General features: G+C 36.3%; 1 protein-coding gene across 2 annotated transcripts in view; it reads right to left on the reverse strand.

The window, feature by feature from the left end:
- The window catches only part of LOC110100113 (SH2 domain-containing protein A), a 41,496-nt gene that overhangs the window by 17,172 nt on the left and 5,301 nt on the right, over positions 1-19,023 (reverse strand). Inside the window, exons 5-11 of one of the 2 annotated variants that reach the window (XM_020827521.2) lie at positions 9,390-9,467; positions 9,144-9,311; positions 8,524-8,874; positions 8,170-8,444; positions 7,927-8,089; positions 7,507-7,850; positions 7,352-7,420 (exon numbers count right to left, since the gene is read on the reverse strand). In XM_020827521.2, coding sequence (XP_020683180.1) covers positions 7,352-7,420; positions 7,507-7,850; positions 7,927-8,089; positions 8,170-8,444; positions 8,524-8,874; positions 9,144-9,311; positions 9,390-9,467 — 1,448 coding nt within the window. Of the gene's footprint in view, positions 1-7,351; positions 7,421-7,506; positions 7,851-7,926; positions 8,090-8,169; positions 8,454-8,523; positions 8,875-9,143; positions 9,312-9,389; positions 9,468-19,023 lie in introns of both variants that reach the window. The other variant, XM_020827520.2, reaches the window with a different exon arrangement.

Below are 19,023 nucleotides of genomic sequence, written 5' to 3' on the forward strand. Positions count from 1 at the left end.
TACTTGAAGATCGTCTCCCTTCTCTTCTCTGAACCGAAGACAGTTCGACGCCAGGCCCCGATAAAGCCTTCCCATCCCGAGCTCCTCCCTTGTTGGCAAACATCTAGCCGACCTCCACTGCCCTACCGAACCCAGTCAACCTCGCCATCATCGAATCAAGCCGACCCCTTCATCCGTTGCCCTCTCCGATCCCTGAGGCCGAACCCTCCTCATCTCTCCATTTCACGTAGAGAGAGACCTGGCCGAAATACCTTAAAAGCCCCACTCACACCCAACTCCCTCTCACCCGACCTGCATACCAAACTCAAGTATAAGGTATATTTGTATATGACTATTAAGCAGTTAATTAGTGTTATTAGCTTTATTACTGTTATATATATATGAAGAAAAAAAAAAAAGAAAAGAAAGAAGAAAAGTAAAAAAAAAAAAAGAGCAAAGAAAAAGAAAGAGAAGAAAAGAAAAGAAAAATGAGAGAGAAAGAGGGAGTTTGTTATATTTTTGCCACCCCGTCATCACCATCACATCGCCGACCACCAATGTATAACCTCCTTAACTCAGGTTCCCGTTTTCGTCGTTTGCGTCGGACCGGCAAACCTCCTATATGCGCTCTCGTAACACGGTGGGAGGAAACCCGGTCTGACGTCTACGACGAGGCGACTAATCACCTAGAATCCCATTTTCGGCGTTTGTGGCGGATCGAAGAACCACATATACGCGCTCTCGTAGTGCGTTAGGAGGGAGCCCGGTGCGACCCATTCAACAAGATGGGTGAGCCACATACATGCTCTTGTAGCATGGTGGGGAGAGCCACTTGTGTTCTCGTATGGTTACTTTTGAAGTCTCCATACACACTCACGTAGCGTGGTGGGATGAAAGATGTACGACCCGGTATCCCCCGACACCTACCATATACGCTCGAGTAGCGTGGTGGGATGACCCAGTTTCTCGTGGTTTCTCCTAAACGAGGGAGATGCTGGGAGGCTGCCGAAATTTTGTCTGAAATAAGACAAGGACTTGAACTCCAAAAGACAGCAGAGTTTGGACTTGAACCTGAACTCAATATTAAACAAATAACAACTAATTTGAACAAGAAAAGAAACTTAAATGAATTACAAAAGACTATGCTTGGACTTGGGATTGTATTGAAGCCATGGTTTAAAATTGCGCAATAGGAGGCTTGCCTTGAGGCCCGCCTTTGCGCAATTCTAGTAAAAAACGCCTCGATGCTTACGCCTCGAGTTTTTGTTATGAGGCTTGTGCCTCAACTTGGTTGAGGCCCGCCTCACTGGCATGAGGCTTACGCCTCACGCTATATATATTAAAACTTACGTAAATCTTGAAGTAAATGCCCGACATTGGACTCTATAGGAAAGGAGGAAGGGGAGAGAGCAGTTCATCATAATGATGATTCAAATGAAGAACCCCTTAGTGATGACAGTGCTGATGATTTATGAGTTCTTATGTGATATGTCATTGCTATTTATTTTTAGAAATTGGAATTATATGTTAATGAAAAAAAATACTGGGATTTAGGAAAGATAGAATTTTGAGTTGAACTATATTTCATGTTGTCTTATTATTGAGATATTTTGATTTAACTTCATATCTTATGTTTTTTTATGTTTTATATTATTCACTCATTAGTATTTAAAAAATTTATCATTTTATGTTTACGCAATCTTTTGATTTTGAGGCTTACGCCTCAAAACGCCTTGAGGCTTACGCCTCGCCTCACGAATGAAAAACGCCTCAATACCCGAATACGCAATTTTAAACATTGATTGAAGCAAGTGCAAAGAACTCGGATTCAATTTGAACCTAAATAAAAATTACAAAAGAGTATGCTATAATTTGAACTCAAGTGGACTAAGTGCAAAGGGACGTGAACATAAATTTGAATTTAAATGGATAATGAAAAGAGACCTAAATGCATTGCAATGGACTTGAACTTCTACTCAAAATAAGTCTAGAATTTGAACTCACATAAACAACAATGGACTTGTAACAATCATCTCTATTGGAATGAAAGAATTGAGGAATGTAATATCAAAACTGATCATGCATATGTCAAATCCTCTTTGAAGGTTAGGAGTTTGCAAGTGGAACTTGTTTGCAAGCAATGAAAGGATTGTAAAGGATATGATTTGATCACTAAGTCATGGCGTGAACTCTTTGTAGCATGATGACGGACTAGCATCGTTGAATTTAACTTATCTCCAATGTAGTCATGTGTAGTTTGATCCTGATTAAAGATAGACAAATGTTGCAAATCTTATAAAGACAATAATGAGGGATTTCTAGATATATAAACAAATCATTCAAATGAGTACATTACCCTCCTATGAGTAAAGGTAATAATAAAGACAATAATAATGGAGAGTAGGCTGCAGATGCAAGCTCTTACAAGCTACTAGAAAATCTCATCATGTGTATAACACACTGTCCACAAGTAAATACAGAATATGTATGCAATAACGGTGACAATACCCTGTGAATGATGAATGAATGCATTTTTAAAAAGAAAAATGAAGCTAATTATAGTCTCCATGACAACTATGTAAAGAGATGCAACAATCCTTACCATACTCACTTGCACAAACCGTGAAGGAGAAAGGTACTATGAGATCTAAATGGGGTCCAAATTAGCACGAAGGGATTGTCAAGGAATATAGTTTAGCCCGTAGCTAACATTAAGGTTCAAATAAGTACACTAACTTGTATGCAAAAGGCAACGTGAGATACGATGCTGATGCAAGGAATCTCCTGATTGTATAAGATTTTGTGCAAAGGTTCAATGGTACTACAAGGGACTCATGCTATAATTAACATGTCAGTTGTAACTAAAAGGACTTGACATGCAGTGGATACAATGATGTGACATGTCGAAATGCTTCTAAGTGAACATCAAAACACAATGTATCACACTCCACTAGAGTTAGTGATGAATATTTGACAAATGTATTGTCAAAGATTAGTGCAGAGTTTGGTGGCCTAAACTCACAGTTACAGTTGAAAAATATACCTGTTGTTCCAGTCATCTCAAAGACTGCAACAATTATTTTAGGAATGGGTACCTCCCACAGCTATCTTAGATGGTTCGAAGTATCTTCGATTGCCGCAATTGTTAGTTCAAGACAATGGCCATCAACTTCGAAGTACAAGACATCAGGTGTTGCCTACAAATTATTATATGAGTTTTGGGAAGATAAAGTCAGATCAACTCATTATGGAGTGAGTGAATCTCAGTTCATTCAGGTTCTGAACATCGAGTTGAATAAGATTATTGAGGCTTGCAAGTTTCTTGATAAATAATGGTCGTGCGTCCGACATATCTTCTACAAATATTGAAGCGTTACGACAAACACAGATTTCTACGAGCCATCGTAGAAAACCAGTTGAATACTACAAGAATGCCCCCCACGTGCACCATAGTTTGTATACACATAGATACACAAGGGGTAAGTGTAATCATAACCCGTATGGACCCCGACGAGCGTGTTATTGGTACACACGTGACGTCTAAGAATGCTGCGTGAGTCAATAAATTTGAACATGATCCTCCTAAGCAGGTAAATAGGAGTCGACAAGGTTCAACAAATGATTATAAAATACCCCCCAAACACCCGCATAGGCCCAGACGAACGTGTTATGGGTACACACGTGATGTCTAGGGATGTTGTGCGGGCTAATAAATGAATTTAAATTCAAACATGATCCTTCTATGCGGATCAATAGTAGTCGACGAGATTCGAACCATCAAATAAATATACGGTTGCGGCGACCGGTACATTTGTCTTCACACATTCATATTAGGTCTTCAAGGCATATATCAAAGAAAATTCACAAACAAAGGTATAAAGCCTACGAAACCTGGTTTTCTGTCGACAGTTCAACAGAGTTAGATAAGGATCAATATACAAAATTCAAATATTTTCAAGTGACCTCAAAGTCACCCTGATGATAGCCGTGTTGAATGTTTATCTCAATTGGAGGGATTCACAAATATTTCAAAATGCCCTCAAACTTTTACAAAATTCAAATATAATCTCAACCGGAGGAGTCCATTCCAAATATTTCAAAATGTCATCTCAAATATCTGAAAATCCTGAAAAAATCCCAAAATCCAGATATTTAAAATTGAAATAAAACTATCAAACACTTAAAGCACAAAATTCATCCACCCTTCGTAATAATTTGTCAGGGTGGACAAATTAAATTTAATACTTTAGCTCACATGGAGCTAATGCCTAGTCGAAAATATCACTATGATCCATTCTCAAATAATCTCCTACCAATAAGGACGTGGTATGTGTCCTCTAACATACGGTTTTTTGCCGCCAAATGACACCGCAGGATAAACGGTTATGACCCGAGGCCCTCTGAACCGAGTGATTTTGTCGCCAAATGGCACCACTAAATGTCGGTTATGGCTAGAGCCAATGCATTCCTTAATGGCATCAAATCCTTGAGATATGAATCAATAGGATATGATCGATAGGGCACAAAGCCCTCTATTAGCTAAGGTGGATTCAAATTTGTCCCCTTAGACAAACATCCACCCCAAGTCTACAATGTCTCCTTGGATGAAGCAACCCATGGCTGTCGACAAGGATCCTTATATCAGGTTGGGTCGACTACCACCTCTAACTAAGTAGACCAGGGACCACAATAGCCCGAGACGACGGAACCATGGGATCTTGATCGGATTCATCATCCATTCCCCCACCATCTGCTTTAAGTGCAAAATGGTGAAACTTCTATTTTAAATATCAAACATCCAAACTCTCCAATACCTAAGCCCATGCTGCTACTATATGTCGGATACTACATATCTATGGATACAATGTATTCATCGATGACTAGCCTTAATCGAAAGTTCTCTCTAGTTATCGGGAGGGGTAATTAACTATAGGGGCTTGCGCCTATAGGAAACCATAACTTAGATCATAAAGTCCTCACAAAATGAGGACGAAATCTCTGGATAGTGTCTAATCTACAAACTCATATTCCTTCCCAAAATTTACCCTGGAACATAATTCTGTTAAAACTCCCCCCAAAAAGGAAAGCACCAGCAGGCCGAGGTCGGGGCCAAATTTTCGGAGCCCACAGAGTGTAGCTAAGTGAGATAGAGTTGGTAGATTGGAGCTCGAGAAACGATCGGCTTGCAAGCTGCGGGTGGGGGGTTGTGATCGATCAAGACAAAAGTTAGAGAGCGGCTAGACGTTGGAACAGAGGAAGGATCATTTCGTAGAATTCACAGGAGCAGGCGGTGTCATAGGTTTCAATGAAATTTTGGGGATCTCGACAGAACTTAACACAAGCAAATACAAGGTAATTACTCGTGATTTGAGCCATTTCATCATTTTTTTAATAATTATAATAATAATAATATTATTATTACAAAAATAATAATATTATTATCAGAGCAGTAATATTGAATTAGAAATTTGCATGTCTCCAAACCCGCACATCAGTCTTTCAATTTGCATGCATTTTTTCTTGAAATCCATGCATTTTGCCTCCGAATGTGTGCCAATTTTACCATATGATTTTAATTGGGTGAAATTACAATCTATTGTAGTATTGTCAGTGTTTCTCGATTTGTGTGTCATTGCCTTGGGATCCATGTTGATTTCCTCACACGATCTTATTTAAACAAATTAATAATCATTTTTGGGTGTTGACGACATTCTGAATGCAACGGTAAAGTCCGTTTTGCGAACGGATGCCATTTGGGCAACATTGTGCTTAAATTTGGGTGTCAGTTGTCCCTTTTGACCGAGCTTGTCTGATTTAACTATGAGGGGTTCCCTCTTAGGCGAATTCAACCCTCTGATTGCAATGACGCAATCCATTTGACAATTGGAGGTCATTTGACTCTTCAAGTGATGAGTCACGCTGACACGCTCTTTGCTTAAATTATCATTTTCATCACTTTTCGTGTGTTTGGATGTGTGGGGGCCAACAAGAAGGATTTTGATTGGATAGCTACAATATCCTTATGAAGAACAAGCATGATAAATCCGTATCAATATTGACGTTTGATATCTCAATAAAGTATATTTGAAGGATGACTTTTTATTCCTAATATCAAAATTGTTAGTTGACAATATTGTCAACTATGACATGTTCTCTTTTATAGATAAACACTAAATCCATCAAAATTTTAAGATTATCAAATCCATTAAAATTTTAATATTTAATGATATTAATAATCAATAAGTTAAAGTAAAATTCATTCACCCTCTGCAACCATTTAACAAAGGCAATGAATTCAAGATTAACTCCAACTCACAAAGAGCAAACATCCAATCGAGAATACCATTAACATTTATTCTCAAACAATCTACTATCGGTATGGACATGGCATTATTCTCTAACAGATGATTTGGCACAATGGCTTCACAAGGTAAATGGTTAAGATGGCATCCTTTAATCGATGGTTTATCCAAATAGCTCCACATTATAAACAAAAGCCCTCGGATCGTGTGGTTTGGCTTAACGACTCTACTATATTACAATTATAGCTAGAGCTCATATGTTTTCCAATGGCTATCACCTTTGAGTAATAAATCATAAAGCACAAACCCTCTGTTAGCTAAAGTTGAATTGAATTTGTACCTTAGACAAACATTCACCCAAATCTACAAGATATCTTTATAAGAAGCAACAGATAGTTGCCGACATGAATCCTTCAATCGAGTTGGTTCGATTACTTCATTTGATTAAGTAGACTAGAGAACATGATAACCCAAGATGACGGAATCATAGCATCTTGAATAGGTTCTTCATCACATCTACTTTAAGTGCGCAATAATAAATTTCTAATCTTTAAATATTTAAGTGTTGTTTGTATATGCCGGGTATTATGTGTCTATTTATCGACTAACCTTAATTGAAAGTGCTCTGTCGTCATCGAAAGGGGTAATTAACCATAAGCGCTTACCGTCTATGAAAAATCTAAACTCGAATATTAAAGTCCTTGTATATGAGAGTAAAATCCTTGGGTAGTGTCTTATCTTATATCTAATCTACCATTTGAAATTTTTTATTGAAATTTAATACTTTAAAACTCCCCCGAATCAACGCAGAAAGGCCGGGGCACCCAAAAGCAAAATTTTCGAAGCTTGCACTACTTAATTGTGGGGCTTTTGTTTTACTCACCTCCAATCAAATATGACTTTATGCTAGGGGAATTGTTATGGCAATCTCATTTTTAATAGGTAAATATTGCAAAAAATAAATTACTAACTTAAACAATGGACAACCACCTACCCTGAATCTACCCCAACCACTAAATATTTAGAGCACAAAATTTTAACCCATAAAACAAAGAAAATGGTTTACATGCCTTCCCAATTGAGACAACTCCGGCTCCTTCAAAAGTAAGTTCTGTAGCGATTCTGCTCCACTCTCCTTGCTGTCATCAAAACAGGTTTGAAGGTTTTTGAAACTAAGTCTTGTCATCATAACAAATACAATAGAATGCTGAGAGATCTAACATACCTGTGATCAATGGAAATAAGTTTATGGTGAATAGTTAGGTCAGCACCAATATAGGTAACAACCAGGCTGCCGGCATCTGGGTGAGGCCAGCTGCGAGAAGTTGGAAACCTAAGAACAAAGGTTCCTGGCTTCTGAATTCCTCTTGGACACTTCAGTGACTTCTCAGCCTCTTCCACTGTGATGAATCCTTCTATCCATTTTGGCGATGTGCACTCCCACATTCCATTTATTTGGACATCTGACAAGGCAACAGCCACTGGGTATAACCACTGCCACATCGCATTGAAATTTTCCAGACCCAGCTCCTCACCACACCCAGCAATTCCTCTCAAAACCTCCAGATCCTGGATTTTTGGAATTAAAAGATTAAAGGTGGTAACTTAGTAATCATAGAATGCAGTATTTTAGAATGAAAGATACCTTTTCAGATAAACCATGAGTGGTAGACCGTGAAATGCTCATGAATCTTTTGTTTAGCTCAACAGTTGCTGTGATCCAAAGGGCACGATTTCCATTCTGACAGATCGAATTCCAAGTATCATTTCCCTCTTGAACCAGTTTTTTTGATATCAATATAGGGTACCTAGGATTAAAGCCATACAAATGGTAGGTACTCAACATCCTAAATGTAAATGTTAAGGCATCTGGCCCGAAGAGGTTTACCTATGATGTAAACATCCTGAATACAGGCAAACCTGGTCAGCAAAAGTCACCAACTCTTCATTGCTTGAAGATTTTATGATCTCCTTAAGTAATAAGGAACGTTCATATGTACCTTCCAAGCAATATCTAAATATAACCATATCGGACATAGGATCTATGGATTCTCCTATGCATTTGACTTCAGAATTTCTAGCATCAATACTTTCCGAGTCAGAAGGACAGTTGTCGGATCCATCCAAATTATTTGACCTTGCTTCAGAATTCATCTTGAATGCCTTCTCTTCCTTGTTGTACAATGATAACTCAGCCACTAAACAAAAGAGACAAATATATCCAAAAGAAAGTAGCAGGTACCTGTGCTATGTTCGCATTTGCATCGACTTGCTTCGATGATTTATCTGGGCTTATTTTGGGACGCTTAGATGATAGACCATTAGCCTGCTTCCTATGACTTACTATTTCGGCATGACCAATTCCAATTTTCTCATGTGTTTCTTGAAACCTATCATTGATTCCTGGAAGTTGAGTTCTGTCACAAATGGGAGATGCTGATGCCTGCCTTTTTCCAATCACAACAGGTCGAATACAACGACTTCTTGATATGCAACGAATTGGAGGGGATCGCGTTTCAAAAAATGGATAACATTTAGTTTGTGATGCACGGAAACATATGCTGAATAGCCTATTATCAGACTTGGAGGAAAGCTGGAAGAAACAGGAAGATCTCATCAATATGGAGAAAATTAAGCCTTCAACTAGCTGAAGGGGACGTAATTAAGGTAGATAGCATTTATAAAACATTAATTAGGATGATGAATCTTAACATGCCCAATAAAATTCTAAGAAACTAACCAGCGGCGAAGTCGACTACATTGTATAATGGATTATCTTAATATGTTACACACATAGAAACACTACAAACAGATCTCCAACTACTTCAAATAAAATTTTGAAATATAAGTCAAGCGAAAAACCTGTGATAATTTAAGCTTAAAAGTTGCATGACCAAGATAAACTGCAATTGGTCTTTCTGTCGAAGGGTATTCAAGCCCCTCAAAGCCTACCAAAAGTGGAGCAAAAGAATTATCTTGAGTTTTCTCAACAGGGGCTCCATTATCGGCATAGACAAGTGAAGCGGTTATCTGAAGATAAGCAATATCAGTCAGTGTATATATATATATAATGGATAGCAACTAATGAAGAAGATCGATAGAAGAGACCTCCATGTCCTTATGTACAAACTGACCAACGGCATCTGATAGAACAACATCAAGAGAAAAATTCCTACGACAAGAAGCCTGGGAAAAATAATTTCATAGTAAGCTAATCTGCACATATCAACTGTTTTTTGCAGAGGTAACAAATCCCTATTCTAGAACTAATCATGATTTCCTATGAAAAATAAGTATTTTAGATAACATTAATATAACCAAGCCGTGTAATTTATAGAAAAAAGTCTATTTAAAGTATGCGACTCATAGTTCCACTGTCTTTTGATGCAAAAATAGCCATACGAAAACTACGAAATGATCATTATGTTGGTTCCAGTTGTTCCACTATTCTTTAGGGTGATTGTGCTTTGGCCTCTACGAAAGATAATGGTACATATCATAAAAAGAATGTAACAAAAAAAGTGATGCAATAATTGTGCTAATTAGGCCATATTTGGTTTGACATTTGAGATGCGTGCAAAGCAAGTACAACTTGTCCATTGAAACAGAACATATGTACATTTAAAAAAAAGATTCAAATCAATAGCAATACATGGTAAAATATGGAAAACGGAGTAGGAAGGTCCTGATTTTAAAGATTAAAGATTGCGAATGATGTTGTATTTAATCGTCAAATTAATTACAATACATCAAACACCACTATATTATTGGACGATGTTTTTTTTTAAATGATTTTCTTATGTAGAAAACACACAGTAGATTAGCTTGGAGATTTATAAATAATAAGCAATCTTTGTCACACATGGTTATGGCCACAAAATATGGTGAAAAACTGGATAAAGGCAACTGTAGTGGCTGTTTGTCATCAGCCTTTAAATTGTTGAGAGAAGGATTAAAAATGCTCAAGCCAATTGTAAAATGGAGGATAGCTAATGGAGATTCGGTAGATGCTTTGAAGATACATGGATAATGGATAAATGCATAAACAAATGGCCTACATTTGTTGTCCCTTATGAAGGTAGCACTGTTCGGGTAAAGGATTTCATTCAGGAAGCTCATTGGAATGACCAAGAATTAAGTAAGCACTTCGGCAGAGACCTTATCAATTTGATCAATCAAATTGAAATAAATCAAGAGAGCAATGAAGACTTTATGGAATTGATAAATCAAAATTCTGGTATGACAATACCGGGATTAATCAATAAAGCTGTAGCTTTTGAGATGAGGATGATTTGAATTGGAAATGGATCAAAAAAGCAAAACTGAATGCTCGGGTGGAGACATTCTGGTGGAGATTGAATAAAAATGCCATACCCTCACTCCAATTTCTATGTTATAGAAGATTAACCCAGAATTCTATTTGTCCAAGAGGATGTGAAGCAATAGAAGATGTAGAGCACATAATTTGCAACTGCAGCAAATTGAGGGAGATAATCCAGATTTTAAACAATTGGGGATTCTATATTCCTACGTATGAGATAAAGGAGCATTGTATTAATTGGATTGAATCCAATACAACAACAACAACAACATCAAGCCTTTATCCCACTACGTGGGGTCGGCTACATGAATCTTTTTTCTCCATTGTGTCCTATTAAAAGCCAAATTCTCGTTTAAATCTAATAAAGAAAGGTCTAAATCGCTAAAAGCTAATTAATGTCTTAGAAGATGATGATAAACTTGTATTGCAACACAGTGTTTCTAGCTTGGAAAAGTAGAAACAAGTTGATTCATGATGGTGTTGAAGACAATTCAAGTTATTTAGCTTCTAATTCTATTTGCCAAACTGTGGTTTCTCTTAACTTTGGCCATTATAATTTAGGCTTTTGGGATGTTAATTAGTCGTCAAGACTGTCAAAAGCTTGGCATCCTCCTCCACCCAATTGGCTAAAGGTTAATGTAGATGCTTCACTTCTTTCTTCCTACAAAGCTGGAGTTGCTGCGGTATTCCGAGACAGCAATGGAAGATTCTTGTTTGCTTATGGAAAATCACTACTACATTGGGATATAGCTCAATTGGAGATGCTTGCTATTCATTCTCAAGGAGGAAATAAAGGATTGGATGTTCAAATACAAGGACATTATCATAGAATGAGACAATTCAAATATCATCTCCTACTTCAAAAATGCTTGGAAAACAGGGAGGTTCAAGGATGATGGTATGGAATTTCTTTCAAACTTTAATTTTGTTTTTTTTTTTAATTGTATTAATAGAGATTGCAATAAGTTAGCAAATCTTTGTGCTAACTATGCTCTATTTAGTAGCTTTGATTGGGTGGACTGTTCTGAGAATAAGGTTCCTCTTTTTAAAATTTTGAAGGAGGAATCTAGCTTGTAGTTGCTTCCTTTTTTATCTTTAATTCATAAGCTTCGACTTTTTCTTCAAAAAAAAAAAGAAAACACACAGCAGTGTATAGAAGGCCTTAATAGCATTTTGCTAGCAAATTTATTATACCCAAATGATTATTCATATAGCTACATGGTCATGAAATTTTCTTTATTAAAAAAGCAAAGGAGTTATGAGAGCCTACACAGGTCCTCAAAAGACAGTCCAAGGATTAGGTATGACAATCAAAACATGGGAATAACAAAAGGAACAAAAATGGGTCATGATATTTAAACTGAATTTTTTATAAGCATAAGTTTCAAAATCGTTGATTTACTTTGAGATGACTATAATATAAATTTAGTTGATACTTATATATAATACTTATACAACTACAACAACAATAAGCCATTATCCCACTACATGGGATCGGCTACATTAATCTTTTTTTTTTTTTCCATTGTGTCCTATTGAGAATCAAATACTCAAATCATATATGATAATTATCTCAAAATATAATTAACAATTTTGATATCCATCCTTGGTTAGATATCCCAACTCAATTTTTTTCCACAACAAAAATAGGATAACAATACAGTCCAAAACCAAATTGTCTGCAACAAATGCTAAAAAGAAAACTAAAAAAAGATAAATCAGAAGTCAAGAAAATAGAATATCTCCCAAATTGGTATTTTCTTCTTCAACACATTTGTACATCTTTTTTTAATAACCATATACATGAGACCATGCTTCTATAACAATCCAATAAAACAACTCTTTGAAGGCTCTTTAGATAGTCCCCAAAGCTACAATTTTTAATAAAGTTTAAGATGCATTAAACGAAAAAAGTGTATAAAGATCATCCTTAGCATATATACAACTGCAATAATCCTGACGGTGAAACAAAATCACATAAGCTGATATTAACGGGGGAAAAAAGTTCATAGTGCAGAAGTTTGGATTCCCTTTGGAATTCAGAAATTCGAAGGATAAAATACATGTTTATATGCCTTATTCAGTAGAGATCACCATTTTTAAGATGGGAGAATGGGTATAATGTTCTAGCGTGCAGCCAAATAAACATATGTATATCTCTCCAAATATAAATAACTTATGTGTTAAAAGCTTCATCATGTTAACACAGCCCCTCAAGTTGGAGGACGTATGGTATTTTAGCCCTGATGATCAAGAGATCAACTGACTTATCAAGAAGACTCACAAAGGACATGTCAAGAGAATTGGAAAGTTTCAAAAAGGGATACCAAGAAGACTGCTATACTATTGAGAGTAAAATGTCAAAAATGAGAAGAATTGATAAGACTGAGATAAACTCAAAATAGGTCTTGGAATAACTCACACGAGACGTCTAACTCCATGACCAAGAAGATTGTTGTTGTGTAGTTATAATGGTAGCTTGACTCCACTCATCTATGAAAAGTCTGTGATGTATCCTCGTAACATCCATAAGTGTAATTGTGATTTCTTGTAAAAAATTCGACATTATTTCCTTGTAACTTCCGCAATGCTTTTTTCATTAGGTTTTTCACTCCCTTCTCTTTGTAATCAACATTTCATGTCTATATAAAAAGGTGTTGTAGAAAGAAAATGAGTTAAAACCTAGAGAGTGGGAGAAATCATTTTCGAAGAATGACTCAAAAGAATAGTAACAACTAAAAAGAGAGAGGAAATAAAGGAATTTCTTTTTCCTTCATATTTACATATATTCTTCCTTTAATGAACGTCCCTCGCTCCAAAAAATAATAATCTAGATTAATCCTTCATCCTGTCTCCTCAAAGTGATGGTTTGAACTTTTCTGGTGTCTTGAGGGCTCTTCGAATCAAATTTGATGTTAGAACACTTTAGGTTAAAAAGAACCTTGTTGTATCTTGTTGCCAAAAGGGGATACAAGCAGAGTGGATGACCACTCTTTCTCCTAGATTTTTCAAGAAGAATATAAGGGAAATCAATGAGTAAAAATATCACAAAGAGAACTCTGACAACTTAACTACCCAAGTGCATTCCAACAATAGAAAAATATGATAATAAAGACAATTAGGTAGGAAAATCCCAATACCGAATTAAAAATAAATCTCAAGAAAAATATGTCCCAAGAACAATTAAGAGTTTGTGGAGCTGAGGTGACTCCCAAGGCAATTTCGCGAAATGCATCCGGCTCTAGTCAGGAGAACTTAAATTTTCAAGTTGCAATGCCTATTACATGTAGGGCTAAACTTGACTCTAGGAACTGAACAATTTTGAAGTACTGCACTTTTCAACAAATTTTAAAATTACATGAGGGACAAGAAATAGGTTTTTGAAATGCAAACCACTCATTAGACATCGAATTTTCTTCTATGTTCCTCGGCCTCCCCTCATTGCCACCATGAAGCACTCTTTCGTTCTAATCATTCTTAACAACTTCTATTCATAGGTCTACTCTTTTTCCTTTATAGAAGCTATAAATGTGTGATTGATAGTTTAAAATAATTTTGCTCATCTATATTTCAAACTATTGAGATATATATAGAAATTTATAAAATGTCAAATAGGAATTATAATGATATAAATGATATTTATTTGAGGTGAAATGAAGAAAATTTAATCTCTCATTTTTCTTAGATAGCTGGGATATTTTCAAGACAACCCCCAAACACGTGCATTACCTTATCAATTTCAGCACAATTTCTAGCTGCAGAAGGTCTGGACTTTCTCTCAACAAAAAAGCTATTATATTTTCATTACTTCACGGCTTAGTCCATTATGCTTGGTTATATGCCTTGTCGTGCCATATATTCACTCTCAGTTTCCCCTCTTAAACAAACAGTTGAAAAGGAATATTTGTTTCAGCCTGATCTAAATTTCCTTTCACTTCTCCTTACATTAGCATTGATTATAACTGGAAATTTCTAGCTTGGAAAATATATAAGAAGGATTCTTTTGCTAAAAAATAAAAAATGAAAGCATGATACTGCCATTTAAATTGTATCAATTTGAGTTTCTCCTTTTGAAGGCTCAAGGTAAACACAAAGATATGTGTTATAATAAATGAATACAAAACTAAACAGAAATATGCCTTACAAATCATAATCCTTTCCCCAATTTCAATGTCAGAACTCAATGAATAAGCTATAAATATATATTCAAGGGTTTGACGCCATTAGGGAACATATGGGCTTTGGCTATGATCGTAATATAATGGTGCCATTTTACAGCAGAACCACCTGATCAGAGGGCATGTGTCATGTCCCTATTGAAAAGAGACTATCTGAGGAAGAATCTTAGCAATACACCCGACACGACATCCGCTCTTTTGTGAGCTGAGGTTAATTTCAAATATATCACTACTACAAATGGTTGCGGGTGTTGGATAAATTTTAGTTTTAATTTTTTTTTTGGGTGATAGAACTTATTTTAAGAATGCTTGACTTTTATTGGTTTTGAGGTTTGACCCCTTCGATTGAGATTTCACGTCAACACGGCCATCATCGGGGCGATATTGAAAATCACTTTATTTTTGTAGAAATTTGGGAGGCATTTTATGATTTAAGTCAATTCGAATCTGGTCCTTTCATGGAGGATGATGAAACTTGAATATTAAACCAGTGCAATATTCTCGGACCATTGGATTTAGGAATCATATGTGACGATCGGAGCACATACGGCTTATATTTAGTTTGAAAATACAATGTTATATTAGTAAGCATTTGACCTTGCGTAGCATTCTCAGACATTTTGAGTTTGCAACTTTAACACGTTTGTTGGAGCACATGCATATTTTATTTTTAAATGTATTTTCAGTATTATCATAAGGATATAGCCTTCTGTCCGCTTGTATAAATGTTATGGATCCAGTGGCATATCTTAACTTGATTGGGATCTTCAATACTTCACAGTTATTATAATACTATCTACTAATCGACATGTATACACAGATTTAAAACCACTTTCTTCAATATTGTTAGAAGAACTAAGGTTACTAGTAGTAGCTTGAATTTACCTTAGAGAAAAAGAGAGTTTCTAGACTCCTTAGATTTATCTAAAAATAGGAGAAACCCCACATTAAGTGAGCTTTTAATGTAGACCTTGAACAACAAATAACTTTGACATACACCTCAATCATTTATTCCATTTCCACACTTACTTTCAAGATAGTTTCTTCTTCATCTTTTTTATAAGGCCTACAAGCTGGCAGAGTATAAAGATAACTGGTTGTGGCATCAATGTTAAGAGAAATAGAACCCACAGAATAGGGAAATTTATCTTCTTGACTTTCATCATCACTTGAATTATGGAATATCTTCTCGTATGTCATAAAATACTTCTCCAATATTATCAATATCAATCAGATGGTCCCTTATTGAGGAAGTCATCAACCTAAGGGACTGCATATTCTCGATTTTATTGTCACGACCCAACCCGACCGGGACGGATCCCGCTCGCATCGGGCCGCGACGGAACTATTGAAAAGCCAGGATCTAGCTTTGGAATTTGCTTCAGAACTTTCTTCCAAATATTAAATAGACAGAAAAACACAGAGCTACTATAATCATCCAAATACAGAACACTTCATCTTTTTTTTTTCTTTCATCAAAACAATCATCTACAGATACAGTACATGGCTTATAGACAGAAAAAACAGAACAGAAAAGCCATGACTGTACAAAAATCAAAAGTACAAAATACCTAATCACTGATCAGACTCTGAACTGCTAATCCAAAACTTTCTTCCCTTTCCCAGAACCTGAAAACCACGCAGAAAACAAGGATGAGCTAACAGCTCAGCAAGACATCACTCACCAATCCAAATCATCAGAAATTCACATCAGAAAATACTTCAGAAATTAGCCGTACGGAAATCGTAGAACAGATACTTGATCAACAGAAATCAAACAACTGATACAGAAAACTGAAGTCATTTCGAATCGGAGTTCAGAACAGATATCATAAAACATCCAAGTCACAGAGCAGACTGAATCGTACGGAATAACCAGAATCGTACAGAAATCAGAAATCAGATAAAGATAATTCATAAAATAGATCAGATAAATCACAGAACAGATTATCATCAGATTCCCAGACACTGACAGAATCTCAACGGATTCTGCCCCTTATGCCTCCCTTCCCAAACACTGACAGAATCTCAACGGATTCTGGCCCCTCATGCCTCCCTTCCCAGACACTGACAGAATCTCAACGGATTCTGATACCTTATGCCTCCCTTTGTGCTTATAGCACCAGAACAGAACAGAACAGATATTCGGAATTCCGGAACATAACTTATTTTCAGATTTCAGAGCTCATTTAAGATTTCCCTGATACAGACAAAATCTCAAAGGATCCTGGCCCCTTATAACTCCCTTCTGATAGCATACAAACACTTCAATTCATTTAATGCATAAATTTAGAAAAATCAGAATTCATACGAAAAATCAGCGGCATAACGGCAGTATACGGAATTTACACAAAAATCACAAATTCAGAAATTTACCATATTACCACAGAATATCCACAACAACATTATAAGACTTTCATTGTACTGAAGTAACATTTTTCATCATCCCGATAATTTGCAATTCAATTAAAACGCCGCAGAATCCAAAATATCCGATAAAAATCTTCCAGAAAATACTCAAAACGTGCACAATTATCATCTCAGAAACATACCAAAAGTTACGCGGTAAAACTTTTGTCAGAAGAAAATAATACAAGAAATTCGCTAACAGAAATAAAATTCGGTAAAAAATCTCATTTCTGAAAATTGAGAAAGGCGGAATGTGCCTTACCTCGAGTCAGTCAACTTCTCCAACTACGGCGACGAACGAAAACGGACGAAAGTCACCCAAAAATCGACTTTTCTTCTTTTTCCCTTCGATTTTCTCTCTCCTAGACTTTCTCTCTCTTCAAAACAACTTAAATCGGATATTTATTAAGCAGGATCGTCCCGGACGATGTTCCTGATCGTCCCGGGACGATCTCCTCTGGACCAGATCGTGGACCAGATCGTCCAGACGAAATTAAATGCCAATTTCGTCGTCCCGGGACGAAACTCTCGGGTTCAGTTCGTCCTGATGGTTCGTCCCGATTGTTCCAAGTTCGTACAGACGAACATGCAGATTTCTTCACAATCTGTATAGATCGTCCCGGGACGATCCACTTCGTCCCGGACGATCCTGGGAGGAAAACAGCCTTTACATTTATTAAAGATTATAATTGTTTCCTATTCATAGATTTGGAGTTGCCATTGAATGAATGTAACTTGGCACTAATTTATCTTCAGCTTGTCTTTGTTTGATTTTTGCAAGTTGTTTCACTTTTTCTTAAATATCAACTTTAAAGTTCAACAGTTCAAATATTAACATGCCTCCTCTCTTCTTACTTCATTTCTGTTTAATCTCCACATTAATATGAACAAATCATTTAACAATGAAGATGCTTCCAAAAGTATTGCTCCCGTTTACTAGGAATCTTGAACCAACAATTTCTTCATTAAACTAAAAACTTGATCACCAATAGAATTAGCTAGCTCTAGGGTTTACAATGAATTGTCATTTCCAAAAACATGCTCAAATTCATCAAATTCTTTTAGGCAATGAGATTTACCAAACACTTAATCATAAAGTTCTCTTTAATGCTGAACTAGATCCCGATGTCGTAAGTCATCGCATAAGGCTTGGTTTATTTGAGGATTATGATATTTTAAATTAATTTTGCACATTAATTTCAAATTCCTCCTAAGCTTTAGAATTAATCTCCCATATGTGTGTGTGTATGTTTATTAAATAAAGTTGGGGTCTTTTGTCGTTTTCAATTTAGGCAACCTCCAAACATCCCCTCCTTGCAAGGAGAGGTTGGGGAGAGCACTTGCCCTTTTGGTTTGACTCGACCGAATCAAATCAACGTCGAGGAGTTTGGGGGAGCGAATCAACCCCGATATAAGACTTTGAGTCTTCTAATGCACGGGACCTATTCATTAGGTAATTTAATTTTAAATTAAAAAAAAAAAAATATTCCCCTTGCAAATCTGACAGCCTTCTGGCTCCCCCTTCGCATAAGGGGAGATTGGGTAGGGCACTTGCCCTTTTTGGCTCGACTCAACCAAATCAAATTAATGGCGAGGAGTTTGGGGGAGCGAATCGACTCGTTAATGTCTTCAAGTTTTCTAATTGTGCGCAACCTGTTGTTTAGGTAACTTAATTTAATTTTAAAAGATAGTTTTCATCCCCTAAAAATTCGGCAGCATTCTAACGCTCCCTCCCTACGAGAGGAGGTTGGGAGGGCTGATGTAATATGATGTAAATCCAGGATTTGTATTTAGAAGTTTAACAAAGATTATCCAAGTATGATAATTGCAAGTT

Source organism: Dendrobium catenatum, unplaced genomic scaffold (genome assembly GCF_001605985.2).
Source record: "Dendrobium catenatum unplaced genomic scaffold, ASM160598v2 fragScaff_scaffold_822, whole genome shotgun sequence".
Classification (NCBI taxonomy): domain Eukaryota; kingdom Viridiplantae; phylum Streptophyta; class Magnoliopsida; order Asparagales; family Orchidaceae; genus Dendrobium; species Dendrobium catenatum.